The sequence below is a fragment of the Gobius niger genome, assembly GCF_951799975.1.
Source record: "Gobius niger genome assembly, chromosome: 6".
In the NCBI taxonomy this organism is placed as follows: domain Eukaryota; kingdom Metazoa; phylum Chordata; class Actinopteri; order Gobiiformes; family Gobiidae; genus Gobius; species Gobius niger.
This window is the reverse complement of record NC_136857.1, coordinates 6,215,127-6,229,749: the sequence shown is the minus strand read 5'-3', so window position 1 is coordinate 6,229,749 and position 14,623 is coordinate 6,215,127. Positions and strand designations below refer to the sequence as shown.

General features: G+C 39.9%; 2 protein-coding genes across 3 annotated transcripts; one reads left to right on the top strand and one right to left on the bottom strand.

Annotated features, from left to right (window-relative positions):
* Positions 1-1,501: 1,501 nt before the first annotated feature.
* hmga1a (high mobility group AT-hook 1a) lies at positions 1,502-6,195 on the top strand. Of its 2 annotated transcripts, none has more exons than XM_079557715.1 (5): positions 1,502-1,658; positions 2,513-2,616; positions 3,380-3,457; positions 4,206-4,260; positions 5,257-6,195. In XM_079557715.1, exons 2-5 carry the CDS (start codon positions 2,533-2,535, stop codon positions 5,322-5,324), a joined length of 285 nt encoding a protein of 94 aa, XP_079413841.1. In that variant the 5' UTR covers positions 1,502-1,658; positions 2,513-2,532; the 3' UTR covers positions 5,325-6,195. The 2 variants fall into 2 exon arrangements, with proteins under 2 accessions (XP_079413841.1, XP_079413842.1); XM_079557716.1 differs by lacking the exon at positions 1,502-1,658 and adding an exon at positions 1,741-1,892.
* Positions 6,196-8,292: 2,097 nt separating this feature from the next.
* On the bottom strand, positions 8,293-13,138 carry smim29 (small integral membrane protein 29). The gene is made up of 5 exons (XM_079557714.1): positions 13,061-13,138; positions 12,154-12,429; positions 10,652-10,677; positions 10,456-10,561; positions 8,293-9,258 (listed from the first exon to the last, which is right to left on the bottom strand). Exons 2-5 carry the CDS (start codon positions 12,259-12,261, stop codon positions 9,190-9,192), a joined length of 309 nt encoding a protein of 102 aa, XP_079413840.1. The 5' UTR covers positions 12,262-12,429; positions 13,061-13,138; the 3' UTR covers positions 8,293-9,189.
* Positions 13,139-14,623: the final 1,485 nt, after the last annotated feature.

Here is a 14,623-nt window from a genome sequence, read left to right as displayed (position 1 = left end):
TGCCCTGTACGCCATCTCCTTTTCATCAACGCTTTCTTCTACTGGAGCGTGGATGTCCAGTGGCACCCATATTTACACATTGTACATGTCAAAGAAGTCACATATTTTTATTTTTATTTTTTTTGCGATAACAAATCTGGAAACAACTTGGGTTAATGTAACGCTTACCTTTTTTTGTCCCCCTCACCCCCTCCTCAGCAAAAGGTTTAGATACTTATCTCTTTCAAATGCAAAAAGACAGACAACACCTGAATGAGACAAGAGGAATGTTGTCCATAGAGATGTAAGTGGCCGGTATGCAAGTTTAATCACTGATTAACTGACCCAGACTCTTTTGAGACTGATTATGGGACACAAAATAATAAATCTGCAATAAATCCACAGGTGGTTCTTGGGATTCAACTTTTTTTTCTTTTATCTTGATAGGCCCGGTGGAATGTGGATGATCAAATATTTTATGAGGCGGTACTTGGAGGGTCATATATCTTTATTAGAGTGATATTTCTTTATTATATTATTATCATATATATCTATCCAAATGATTTCCCTTGGAGATCAATGAAAATATACTGGCATTTTAAGCATTCTGGTGGACCACTGAACCTTTTTAGTGTGTGGTTGGACTGGTTTCGGACAGTGGTCCTCTCCCTGGGGGGTGCCTGGGATCTAAGGGGGGCCCAGAGCTTTGCGTGGTCAGAGGGTGAGGTCATAAGAGATACTGTATTATTTGAACAAATTAAAAGGCTAAAAATAATCAAATATGACTGAGGAATGAGTACAGGTGCATAAAATACTCAAGGATAAAAGTTTAGGAACCACTGGTTTAAGACATGCTCTCAACCTGTAGTTAATATAGATACTGTATAACAGTCAGGTTTGTGCAAGCGTATACAATATACAGTCTTTTTTTTGTCCTGGTCTGATAATTTTTTAGATGAACTATTTTTGTTGCTTAACATTTTAGTTTTGACTGACATAGGCATTTTGTGTGACTTTTGCTGCGGGGACAAGCCACAACCCAAATGGTCATATCAATTTTATCTTATGATTTGAAAAAAATGCAACTGGAAACAATTCAACACAAAACAATCTATCAGTACGTGTAGGCAAAGTTCTATGACTCACTTGTGGGTCCTGACCCACCAGTTGAGAACCCCAGGTCTCAACTATAAATACTTGACAGACTTGAACAACTATATATTTGCTTCATTAATGAACAAACTAGGAAAAAGGCTCATTTCAGCCCAAGGAAAAACCGTCTGTTTATATTGGGGGAGGTCATGGTTCACCCATTTTACCCATCACCATGGAGACATGGGTCTGTGCGCTGGAGAACACGCGCATGAATTATCAGCAACATAGTATTTCGATTAGGATACATTTCTCTGCTGGTGGTTCTCGTGCGTAAAACTGTTGCACATTTTTGGAGCTATTTGAAGTAAAACCTGGACATACGGATACGCGAGGGGGCTGGGCTCTTCTCGTGCTGTTGGTGGCCCATTTATCATATCTCCGCCCTCCAGTGTTTCTGCTCCCGTGAGGGCGGCTCTTTAAATTGCCCCCAAACTCCTCCTGGCTGGCGCCTTTTTCCTTTATCTGCCGGAGACGAGACGTGCATGCTATTTTTAGGACGTCGTTGGAATAAATTCCACGTTCAGGTAAAAATTTCAAATGCTATTTTTTGAGAAAGAATTATTTGCTCCGATCTCTATTTCACTTCGATGTTTTTGGAGACGCTGCATGAACTGGTCTTTTAAATGGGCGGGCTGCGCGTCGTCTGACGAATAAAGGCTATAGCCTATGGACCGGTGCAAGGGTTTTTAACCGGGTATAACCAGCTAGGTTCTGAGGAAACAAATCGTTTTCAATTCACCTAAACTTTGTTGCAAAAGGTAAATATGAGCTACATTCATTTGCATGCTCGATGGGCTATTGTGTTGTAATGGAAGCCGCTCGTTTGTCAAATGGAGCCGCCTTTGTTGCTTTGCGCGCGGCTTGCTTTCGCCGCTAAAGGCGACGCTGAGCCGAGGCTTTCACCAGGTTTTCAGTTTCCTCCCTGCAAAACCGAGACTTAAAATGCTGCGGTGTTGGCGGCACACAGCAACCATTGTTTGTCGAGACCCATTCTGCCTCCATGCTTTAGCAGTGCACACAGGCCCAGATCTCTGGGACGAGCCGCCGGGCCTGGAATCACGGTCGATCCGCGAAGAGAGCATTGAGTTTAGCTGGATTTATGCAGATTGGCGCGGCCTCCTACTGCTTATCGTGTCTTAGCATATCATTGAAGCCAGTTTGAAGTCAATCTGTTTGTCTAGCACCATTTGGCTTTGCAACACGACGCATTTGACAGAAATAGACCGGGAAATAAGCAAGGATTAATTGACCTGTGCGTGTATGTGTGTCTGGTGTGTGCACATCATTGGTTGATCGTGGTCGGTTTGGTACTGTAAGCGCAGTGTGCGTGTGACCCACTCTCCAGCGATCCGCCTGACCAGTGTGATTTATTTCCTAGGTCTGAGAAGCTAAGCAAACATGAGCGACAAGGGGACAGTCTCACCGAAGGAGAAGGAGGCAACTGAGAAGAGGGGGCGTGGAAGACCCCGCAAGCAGCCTCAGGTAACACTCACGACCTGTAATTCTTGGCATTTCAGAGAATTGTCTCACTTTCAAAGTCATTCAGCGAAAACGATGACTATACCAAGCAAAGGTGAAGGCAATGATACCAGCATAGGCATATGGGTAACTGTGTATGTCCACCCTATTCACTGCCCCACCTGTTCCCTAAGCCCTTTGGTAAAATGAAGACTGAACATATGGCTGCAACTCGCCTCTGACCATTTACTCACCTCAGGATGGGTGTAAATGAAGACAACACTCTTCCGATGTCTCCTTAGTTTGGAAGAAACTTGTAACCCAACACCTCCAAACCGGTTTTAACCTCCTCGCTGCCCACCTCTGTTCAGCATTTAATGGATGACATGGCAGAGTCAAAGCGCAGAATGGCTCATATAGCTGTCACTCAACATGTTTTGTTTTAGTATTGAATTCCGCAGTTGCTACGAGCTGCAGTTTGAAAATGTAGAACTGAGATAAGAGATGAGTCAGCCATGACATGGTTTACTATGAACTCAAAGGTAGCACGTCTTATCACCGGTTTTTAAATGAAGGCATATAAGTGTAGTACTGTAAACAACCATGCTGGGTCTTTTCATGGCAGACTCATGGCAACCTGCTGCTCTGACCACCTGTCATTTGAACGTGTCTATTACACTGAATTAGGCATCTTTGTTCCTAGAACAAACTCATGGTTAGTGTATGCATTTATGGAAGAGTATAATGAAACCCATGCAATTATTAATGGACAAATTTGTGTTTCCAGGAGTCCAGCGGATCCCCAACTCCAAAGAGGCCAAGAGGCCGACCAAAGGGCAGCAAAAACAAGGCAGCCGCCAAGAAAGTAAGTGTGTGGACGTGGACAGAATCCCACTAAACTCGCATAGGTTCCCCACTGAATGGACATGGGTTTAAACGGCTCCTGTCAAACACATATTGCATGTTTGTACTCAACTGAATTTCTGGATATGGTGTGGGAATTTTTTGGTTCACAAACCCATGATGGAGTTGCTTATTGTAAAAGCCTGAAGTGATGCTCACTTGTGTACTTCCTGTCGTCCCGCTTCCTGTAGCTTGTCATGCACAGTGCAGTGCAGGTGCAGAGGCCGCAAGACTGTTACCAAGCTGACACTAAGAGCACCCCCCCACACACACGCACACCCCCGCCCGCACACGCACACAGCCCTAGTTCTTCTGCCTGTCGTTTCCATAGCAACAACTGATTTTTCTCCAGCGCCCCTACCCTTCAGCTCCCCCGTGCGCTTTTCGCTGCTGTGTTTGTGGAGCGGCAGAACTGTCAGCGAATGCATGGATGATATAAATTTGGTAGCAGTGTTTAGCCGTGGAGCGCTTTGACCAGTCCAACCAGCTGTCTCTGAGCCTCAAACCAGGTGGCCAGCGAACTGGAGTGCCCTGTGTGCAGTTCCTGTCGGCCTTCCAGATAATAGCCAATGAACCCAATGCCCCGTTCCATCTGGCTTATTACTGGGATACTGCTGCCATCTCCAGGCAAAAGGAAGACGGCACTTGTGATAGTATACACTGTGAATGAAAGATCTCTGTGTGTTGACATTCTGTTTTATCTTTTGCAGAAGGCGACGACTGCCGCCGCTGCAGGAGGGAAGCGCAGAGGACGGCCCAAGAAGGTGGGGAGCACCGCCTGTCTGCTTGTTGCTCCAATGCTCACATTTGTTATGCCATTCCTTTGCCAATTGAATTACATAAGGAATGACAGTCTACAGGACCAAACTACATTTTCCCTAATCCTTCAGCATGACTCCTGCTTCCTTTGACCAGTCACTTTACTCATTACTGCTTTCTGGCATCATGTTTGCCAAAGGGCTTATTGTAATTTACACTATATAGCTCAAGGTTAGTTTTTCCATAAAAAGCGCCTGCCCGTGCAGTCTGAACCGGCATGTGTTTATGCTAGAAAGAGAAAGTGGTCTTGTAGTTACATTTGGTCATGGGCTGGGTTTGGGCGTACTCTTAAAGAAGCCTGGATTGCGTTAGTCACACACAAGAATGACCCAAAGCTACCCTACTAAAGAGGCTCTCCTATTTTTATGAATGAACTTGTTTTGGCAGAGGCAAACTTGTGGAGCCTTTTATAGTGACTCACTGGGCTTATGAATCACGTTTTGACTGCAGATGGCTCACACTTCCCATGGGTTTTTAATGCTATGGTGGTTTATCAAAGGGTTTTCTGAATGTTTTCGCTTCATGTTGGTTCTTGGAAGTTCAAGGCATTCATAGTTGGGACATGAATCACAAGCGTCTTATTGTTACTAGATGTTGACGGTACTTGCACCATGTGGGGGGGTGGGGGGGAATTACTGTGGGAGTGAAGCAACTTTTTTTTTTCTCTTAAGTTGATTTGTAGGATTTGTTTGGACAGGACACTGTAGCGTGAAAGGGGATGAAATAACATCGAGACTTTTAGCGAATTGTCTGAGCTGGGGCTCATCAAAACACTAAGGCCGTAGCTACTACAGGGATATTTGATTTGTGTTTGTTATAGTTTCAAGCAGCAAAACTAGTTCAAGCCTTAATGAGTGTAGTTCATCTTGTTTGGCCTCCCTTATCTTAAAAGTACAGCTTTCAAAATGTAATGTCCCTCTTTGTCTTTTTTTTTTCTTCTTCAGGAGGTGGAAGAAAAAGCATCCAAGGAGTCATCCGAGGAAGAGGAAGAAGAGGAGGAAGAACAGTAATCTCGCATGCTACCTCACTCAACATTCTGACTTACTGTTAACCAGAACTGGGCTGTATTTCCAACACCAGTGCCACCACCACAAAGTTCACCAGAAAACCCTTCTACCTTTGCAGGGTTTGACTCCATACATAAAATCATGCAGCAGCACTGGATAGAACAATGGACCTTGCTTATACTCATAGATATAAGAAATAACATTCGAGGCAACGGCCCTTTTCTCTGTATGTCAACACCGAGTCTTTGATACTGGACAAAAGTTTTGCTCTGTGGAACGTGGACTTCTATCCTCCTCCTAATAATAATGATAATAATCATAATTTCTCTGCTTATTGTTATTGTTGTACCCGCATCATGAGATGGTAGGGCGTATAGTTTTCTTTCATGTTTGTACTGGACAAAGGTGAATTTTACCTTAAAAAAAGTGTGCGTCGTGTGAAGTGGTTTATCTGATCCGTTTGCGTTGTTCTAGATGGGCTTCAAGACTTTAGAGTGAGAGTAGTTGAAAACTGATGGTAGAAGTGTCTCTTTCCTGTCCAATATAACCCCCTTCTGTCTCGCCGTAGAGCAAATTTATCAACTCCACCTCCCAATTCTTGTAGGCAAATAAGTAGTTTCACAAAGTTTTCAGTCTATGCTTGTAGTGGGGAGATTGTAATTGTTAATCAAGTAGTCCAATCAACACATAGTTTTTTTTTTCCTTTGGGTAACATGAGTGTGTTTTGTTACGACGACTAATCTTTAACAAATGTATTAAGGATATCTTGTCAGAGCTCTAGGCTGGGAGCATCAGTATATCGTTTTTCTTCAGGGAGTTTTTGCAAATACTGTTACTTTGTTGATTTTTCCAAGAGCGCTCATTCAGTCCTTTTTTTAATCACAACCGCTTTACAAGGAGGCTGTTTGTGAGGATATTTAGTGGCACCACTATCTCTACCACAAGAGCTCATTTCCATTCCATTTTTCTCTCCGTTTTCTCCGCCAAGCTCGGTCCTTCCATCATTGCTTCAGTACACTGATGTTCTTACAGTTTGTCAGCAACAGGTAAAGGATGTTTCTAGTGTCAGGGAACCTCTGGTCACAATCCACTTAACTGGGTTTTTGTTTTGTTTTTTCCCACACCCAAGCTGCTACAACCTCAATGACAAACCCGGAAAACTGCAAACAGGCGGTAACTCAGCCTAGAATCTTCATACCTCACTCAACGGCTTACTTACCTAATATTGCATTAACTGGTTTTCTGTTTTTAATGTAACATGTGGCGTGAGTTGGAAGCGTCATCTTTGCATAGTTGTGAGTTTTTGGTTATTTCTCTATTTTGCCTGACTGTACACAACAGATTTTTTTTTCTCTCTTTTGTTATTTGCTCATTCATAAACGGAGCTTGCAGGTGATTTTTAAATGTGTGAAGCAAGTCAGGGAGACCTGTCAGCTTGGCAATTGTGTTCGCTGACTGTGGTAGTTTAGTAGGTGTGTTTTTATCCTTTTTTTAAAAATAAAAATCTGGTGCACTGAAACGTTTTCCGATTTTTCATGGACAAATGTGCTTTTTCATTGATTTGGTCGTTCACTGATCCGTTAGCCAATGTGTGTTGGCACCTCCATATCACATTGATTGTATATTAAATTAGTTCCTCTAACTATGACATCCTCCAATAATTCTGAACTATATTGATTATCAATTAAGTATCTGGCCATTGAGAATTCATTAGATGGGATCATTTTTTAATGTACACCGTATATAAATGTACAATGTCTATATTTCTATGGTGCCCTACAACAATTTGTATCAGATGGTCAATAAAGAGAAATTTTTCTTTGTCATTTTTCGTTTACTTATCCTCAAATCATTTACAGTTACAAACTGTGTTTCCAGCTCTTTTAGTTAGGAAAACCACATTCTTAACAGTGCATTTTTAAGAACAGCTACGTCGTCAAAAGTTTAGCTTTTCAGGTTTGACGAAGTAGTTTGCAGCAGAGGAAATACGCTAACACAGTTCCAGAATACAATAAAACTATACAACCACTTGTAAAACTTTATCATTGCCATTTAAAGTTATTTCATCACTTCAAGTGAACCATTTGTGCAGATTCAGTACATTGCAAAAAGTAATCTTGAAATATGTGCTTTTGTCAGTGATTTGAGTCTTATTTTAAGAGATCTGTCCATGGGGCAAGATCTACACCCTTGAATTTAGATATAAGAAATCACAGCACTCAAAACTAGATAAAACTTGAAATAAAACTGTAGTTTTATCTTAAGTGTAAATATCTTGCCCCATGGACAGATTTCTTGAAGTTTCAAATAAATGAAAATGTCCCTTATTTCAAGATAACTTTTTGCAGTGTAGTCAAATGTAGTGAATCTTGATTAAAGGAGCTATACCTGTTTTTTTTTCCTTTTTGTAAGGTACATTTATTTTAGACCCATAAAAGTATGTTGTAAAAAGTCATTTGTGAAAAAATCAGCCTGATGCGGGACATTTGTGCCAATTCTGTGACGGTGGCGCGATTGGTAGAGCGGGTCGTGTCGTGATCGGAAGGTCGTGGGTTTGAATCCCAGCTTCCGCAAATGTACACTGTCGTTGTGTCCTTGGACAAGACACTTCCCCCTACTTGCCTCCAGTGTCTGCGTACATTGGTGTATGAATGGGTGACTGGTTCCTTCCTGTAAAGTGCTTTGGGCCTGAAAAGCGCTATAAAGTTGAGTCCATTTTTATAGTCATCCCAAATAGTCAATATGTGACGTTGAAAATACCCATTTCGTCACATTTTGACTAAAAAGGTTCAAATTTAGGTATAGTCAAAAGTTGAAGTACAGCCTGACGCTACAATAAGGGCATCCAATGTGAAAGGGACCAGCCAAAAAATGTAAGCAATATTGATTTAAATTCAATGCACAGAAGGGTTGTGGGAGGTTTTATTTTTCCCCATTCAAAAGATCTGGAGGCAAAAACTCATGCTTTCAAATAATTTTTCTCCAATGTTAAATAAGGACATAGCTTACCAGGATGCTTTATACCCAAGTCTCTCAATTTTATGCAACACCTGCATCCAGTATGAACTTCGGGCTTTGGGGCACAATTTTCTGAATCTTAAGCATATTTTATGGTTTAGATCCCTGTCGTAATCATATTCATCAAAATCGTCTGGAGGCCTGATCTACAGCAAATGCCATATACTGTATCCTCATAAATAATGAGGTTTGGAGGTTCATTTCAAATTCATAACGGTTCACTCCAGTGTGCTGACATTACTGCTCTATCTAGAACAGATATGGCCTAAATGAATGCCATTCGTTAGTGAGTAAACTGGAGCTTGTGCCATGCCTTCTAAACAGGACATATTTCGGATACTGAGTCACATCTCATTTTGGAAATATCTGTGTGGAGCTTCGTATAATTTACTTCCATCTGGTTTGACATGCCATTGGGATGTCTAACAAAAGGGATGTATTGTTGACTCATCAAAGTGAAGTAAGGTTCAGCAGCTGCACAAAATTAAAAACAAATACAATTGCCGGCATCGTTCTGGACCAATTCTTACCTAAAAATTCCTTATATGCACATCATTTACTTCACGATTGATACCATTGCATAATAAACAACAAAAGAGATAAATCATACTTTCCAGTGATATGTTTCCAAACAGCATAAAAATAAACATAATAAATAATCAAATAAATACATTTTCAGGCACAAAGGATTGGCATCAGTAACTAAAAGAAATTGTAAGGTCTGATTGTACAGCAGTACGGGCCTCTGGGAACAGAAGCACAACAGCTATCCCTTGTGCAAAAGGCTTTTTTCAGTTGGCTTCAGTGCACTTCAAGCTGAGGGGGTAACCTGTATCGTAGGTGTGCGGGTTCAAGCCTTAACATCTTTGGTCAGGAGAGGGCGCTGTTGGTGGTAGTTCTTAGCCCAGCCTTTTACAGTCTGGAAATTAAAAAAAAAGCATCATGTTAAGAGACATAGCTTCTCAGCAAACTGTCGCATAAAATATGGCGCTGAACACATGATGCATAAAGCTACTTCCTTCACAGTTGAAATAAGCAAATGACATAGTGAAGTTTTTATGAGTGCTGCAGACGTTACGATTCAGATTTCACTGCTGATCCAATCAAGATAAAGACTTTTACAGCTGTTTGTGGAAACTACAACTCCCTCCATTCCTTTATGATTTTTATTCATTTTGGCTTCTCCTTTTACTTGTTGATCCCACCATGGTACGGCTGCACAATTAACTGAAATCAAATCAAAATTGCAATTTTAATGGGTCACAACCAGCTCTCAACAACATCATCTGTCTCCATTGGAATTGATCATATTTATAACTTGCACCCCTGTAATTTAGACCAGTGTTTTTTTTTTTGTCACAGCACTTTTATTTGCTAAAAAGACGCTGCAACATACCGAAAACAAAACCTAAAGCATTACTAAATGACACTACCCTATGTAAAAAAAATATATATATTGATGTCTGTGCTACTGTGTATGGCTTTACAAACGAGTCAATGATGGTTATTTGTGATGCAAAAGTGTGATCCAGATACACTACAATGGCAAATTATTAAATAAAATGATTGCCTGAGGCAGTTACTTTTTCAAGGGCACACCTGGAATTTGCTCAAGGCAAACTTACTTCAAACTCTACAAACCTGTTCTGAAATATGTGTGATTCTCATATTAGTTTAAGAAGAACAGTATATATTACAGTCTTCTCTCAAACTTTTATGCCACTGAACCCGTTTAAAAGGGCACTGAAACTGAATCTTGATTTCACAAGATAAATCACGGTCATCAATCATCACAAGAAAATGCCACTGGATATTGTTCTAAAATTGTGCAGCCCTACACCAGGGGAAATGAATTTGGCCACATTCAAGTTTTCTCCAAAAAGTTCCATAATGTGTATTCTGCCCGGACATCAGTTCAGTATCACAGATTGAGTTTTCAATAATAAATGACGAGCCTTTCCTTCCTGTTGTCTTGGGCATGTTATTATTTATGCAGTTACATCACTCATATCGTGTCTGTTTACACATTAACCCATTTCTTTGGCTTAACTGCTAGCGGTTAGGAGCAGTGAGCCTTGTGGTTGCATTAGAGACAATAATGAGTATTAGGCAATACCTTTGTGTCTTCTTCTCTCCACAGCATCTCTTGCTCAGCTTCATGTAGCTCCTCTGACGGATCGTAGGAGTACACAGGTAAAAGCTGATGACGTAATCTGTCAAGTCTGCCCAATTGATAAAAAGAACTCTGAATGAATCACTGTCACAGCCTTAATTAATTATAAAGCATTTGGCTCTAACAGAAACAGTCTTACCTTCGCTTCTTTCTGATATACATGGCCTGTAAAAAACAAAATAGAAAAAATTACAAGTGTTCCATTATACAAAAATATAGACCTTATTTTATATTTAATAAACTGAAATACTCAGAGGCAACTGATTTCTTCCTATTTGATATTTAGCATGATCTGTGGCTTGTATGACATCATTGATCTCCAACCTTTTCCTGAGAATTATATTGTGTTAACTATGATAGCTGACAAACGGCAGATTTTTTGTCTTAGGTTTTTGCTAATATCTCTGTCATTAAGACAATCTACATGAAATGAAAACTGTTTCAAAGTTCAATGTGTTTTCTGTCAGTGCGTATAAATTTAAGCCCAATTATTTTTGATGAAAGGTGCACTGAAGTGATGACAATATTCAGAAACATGTGAATGTGCTATTTTACCAAAGAGTCATTATTTAGCCATTGTTTTTTTTTTTAAGAATAATATAGGCTTTTGAAATGATTTTCTGTTTGTTGAAATTCTGATTTGTTTAACGGTTGATTAAATGTATGTTCTTCTCATTTAAAATAGTTAGATCAGCATTTAGTTCACAGGAAATACCTTTCCTTCCTCTTTTTCACCCAGTTCAAGCAGCATGACTTCATAGCCTTTGTAATTTTCTGACTTTCAATTCATTTTCATGTAATAATAATATTGCATTAGCCTTATATAGTGCTTTTCCAGACGCTCCCAGTTGCTTTACAATTTTGTGCATTGTTCATTCACTCAACGCGCTGTAGTGGGGTAAGCTATTTGTAGCCACAGCTGCCCTGAGGTAGACTGATGTTTGCGATACGGCCAGACTCACTCGAACACCATTCACCCACGCTACCTGGTATTCCCTCATGGTCTCCCATCCAGATATTAACAGGATTGGGCATTACAAAGGCGATATGGCCTTGTTACTATAGTATCAGATTGTACTTGCATCAAACATCCTCAGTTTGACCCCTGCCTCTTCCCTTTGCAAATCTGATATTGGGAAGAGGTCAGTGATCCATTGTAATCCAATGTTTTAAGAGTCCGTTTGTCAATATTTTGCATTTATTTTCTTCTGGGAACATATTTAATTTGTATTTACGTTGATATTGAGCTTCATCCATACCCCGATGTTTTAATTTTTTTAATTAATGTATATATTTTGCCAGGTATGTTGTTTTATGCCCTTTGCAAATCTGATATTGGGAAGAGTTTGGGCTGGATCTTGTTAGCGGCACTTGCTGATTGTATTTTTGTATATATTTTGCCAGAGTAAACGGAGACCGCCTCCAAAAGTTACCGTTGTGTCTCGTGGCTTCTTAACACATCACAAACTGCATAAACTACACAACGCAGAAGTCCACCGGTCACACCAAATCATAACTCCAAAAGCGGGGATGGGACCTTTTTAAAAAGCTCTCTGGGATCCACTGCGAAGTTTGGTGATTTCTGACCACAGGGTCCCCAACCCTGTGGTCAGAAATCATGTATTACACCACACCACTTACCACAGCCACAGCTATCCCAATGATAGTGATGAGAAAAAATGGCACCAGGACAGTGGCTGTCACATCCCCGTTGACGATGACAGGAGGTTCAGTCGTGCTGTTGCTCATTGCTTTTGATTGAGGAGGATCTCATGTAGGACTGGTCCCCCCTCCCCTGGCGCAGTCACAGTGCAGGAAGGCTCCCCTGCTCACCGCTCATGGTCCTCTTCACGCTCACATGACCACCACATGGTATCACAGTCCGCAGTAATCAGCGAGGAGAAATCTGAACAAACACTGCACGGACACAAATGATATGCGTCAAAAACCGTCTAAGAGAGTGAAATGTGGCAAACCATGGTGTAATAGACAGATCAATCAATACATGGAGCTAGTTAGAGGAAGTTTTGCTCAAGCATAACTGGATAAGCTGTTTCTAACACATGCAAATAATGACTTAGCCCAGAATAATATCACTGATTGTTTTGAAGCTTGGTTCAAGGAGATATTTATATAGGCTATTTAATTCAATGTTTAAGCTTGTGTGCGCGCCATTTTAGGTTTTAGGTCATTCTGGCCATGTCTTGTGATCTCTGTTAAATACTTACCAGCTCATTTGTAACACTCCACAATCACATTATGTTTTCAACTTTGCTTTGAAACTACAACCCAAAACTGCGTCGATTTGGATACAGTCAAGCCACAAAACATAGAACATCAGACAACCTATAAGAGAGTAGCTTACAGCCCAATGAGTAGGTAAATACATACCGTTAGCTATACCCTTCTCGACTTCCGCTAAATCAATTCATTAATTGCTAACAATGTATTTATTTTACAATATAAACAAACGTTTTTAAGCACGATATTAGGCTAAATTTACACACTGATAGGCCTAAAGCATAAAGTAAATAAAACTGCGACTCACGGTGCAAGCGTGCAAATCATGCGTCTTCCTCTCAACTGTCAAATGTTTCCGGAAGTGCGTGAGCTGTGACGCGTCCTCCTCACGCGCCGTCACAATAAATTAAAATTACATTTTGTTTGATGTTTGCTGCTACTGTAGCCTTTGTTACTGTGGGTAATTTGTATCTTTCTTTGCAGGATACACTTTGTAGCTAAATTCAAGGTCTGCAGCACCAGCACGCGCTTGTCTTCCTTTTAGTTTGCAGCTAGAGAATAGCGTGTTTTATTTTTTTATTTTTTTTATTTGCAATTTATGGGTTTGTGCGCTATAAATATATAATAATAAAGAATGATATTAAAAAATAATAATAAAATAAACATATGTATGTACGTACATACATACATACATACACACCCACATACATCTACATATATATACACACACATATACATGCATGCATTCACGACACATAGGCACATTTATGTACATACACATACAAATAGATACACAAATACATATACCCATCTGCGCGTACATGCACGTACACATGCATACACATATACACACATACATTACATATCCATTCAACTCAAATTCCCTTATTTAAAGTACTGTAGTCTCAAAAAAATAGTTATAAAGTACCCTAAAAGGGAGGAGGGGGGTTACCTTGAAAGTCAGTTGTTACCTTGTCATTTACGTTGTATACCTTTTAGTCCCATTTTTTTTATTTTTTTTATTTTTATTCTTTATTCTTTTGGTTTTTCCTCACCACATCATACACTTAGGTTAACTACATTCTAGTTTATTTTGGAAAGATAATGTTCCCAAATTTCCCATCTGTTTTCGAATACCTCATTTTTAGTTCTGAGACTCATTGTTATTTTTTTCCATTTCGTGTATTTTATACATTGAATCTTTCCATGTATTCACAAAAATACATGGTTTTTGCCAGTTTTTTGTAATTTGTTTAATCATTATTATTCTTGCAATTAGAAACAGGTGCGACTCTTTCTCCATCATGTTGTCCAGGTAGTATAGTTGAGGGGTCACTTTCAATTTTGGTATTGAACATCAATGACAGTTCCTCAATGGATTTCCCCCCAAATTCTTTTATAGTCCTGCATGACCAGAAGACATGAGTATGCTAGCGTGTTTTATTATGTTTTTATTTTATACATTGGCTATGATTAAGCAAGCAATGCTAATGAGAACTGACAACGCAGTAAATATGTACGAGCTAATAGGCCAACATGATTAATGCGGTTGTTTTGCTATGCTATGTCCAGATTTGCCACAAGATGTCGCTGTTCTCTAGGAGTCAGAGGGAACCCATAATGTTTATCAGGTAGGCTATGTCCATTATTTATTTATTTGTGTTTTTTTTTTTTTTTTAAGCTAGGGCTTTTAACAAAATGTCCTATATATTGAGCCCCATTTGATGCGTTTCTCTGTCTTAAATATGTTCAGCATTCTTTGGATCTGTATCATTTTTAATAAGGCTAAGAACCTGATTCAGTGTGCACAAAAAAAAATAGCACCATGGCAAATAATTAGGTCCACTCCCATCGGCCTCTTCTTATTGAT

Coding starts and splice junctions, on each gene's coding strand:
- hmga1a (XM_079557715.1), top strand. CDS start 2,533: ATGAGCGACAAGGGGACAGTCTCACCGAAGGAGAAGGAGGCAACTGAG. Junction 3,458..4,205: donor ACAAGGCAGCCGCCAAGAAA/GTAAGTGTGTGG, acceptor TATCTTTTGCAG/AAGGCGACGACTGCCGCCGC. Junction 4,261..5,256: donor CAGAGGACGGCCCAAGAAGG/TGGGGAGCACCG, acceptor TTTTTCTTCTTC/AGGAGGTGGAAGAAAAAGCA.
- smim29 (XM_079557714.1), bottom strand. CDS start 12,261: ATGAGCAACAGCACGACTGAACCTCCTGTCATCGTCAACGGGGATGTG. Junction 10,678..12,153: donor TTGGGATAGCTGTGGCTGTG/GTAAGTGGTGTG, acceptor TGTTTTTTACAG/GCCATGTATATCAGAAAGAA. Junction 10,562..10,651: donor TATATCAGAAAGAAGCGAAG/GTAAGACTGTTT, acceptor TCAATTGGGCAG/ACTTGACAGATTACGTCATC.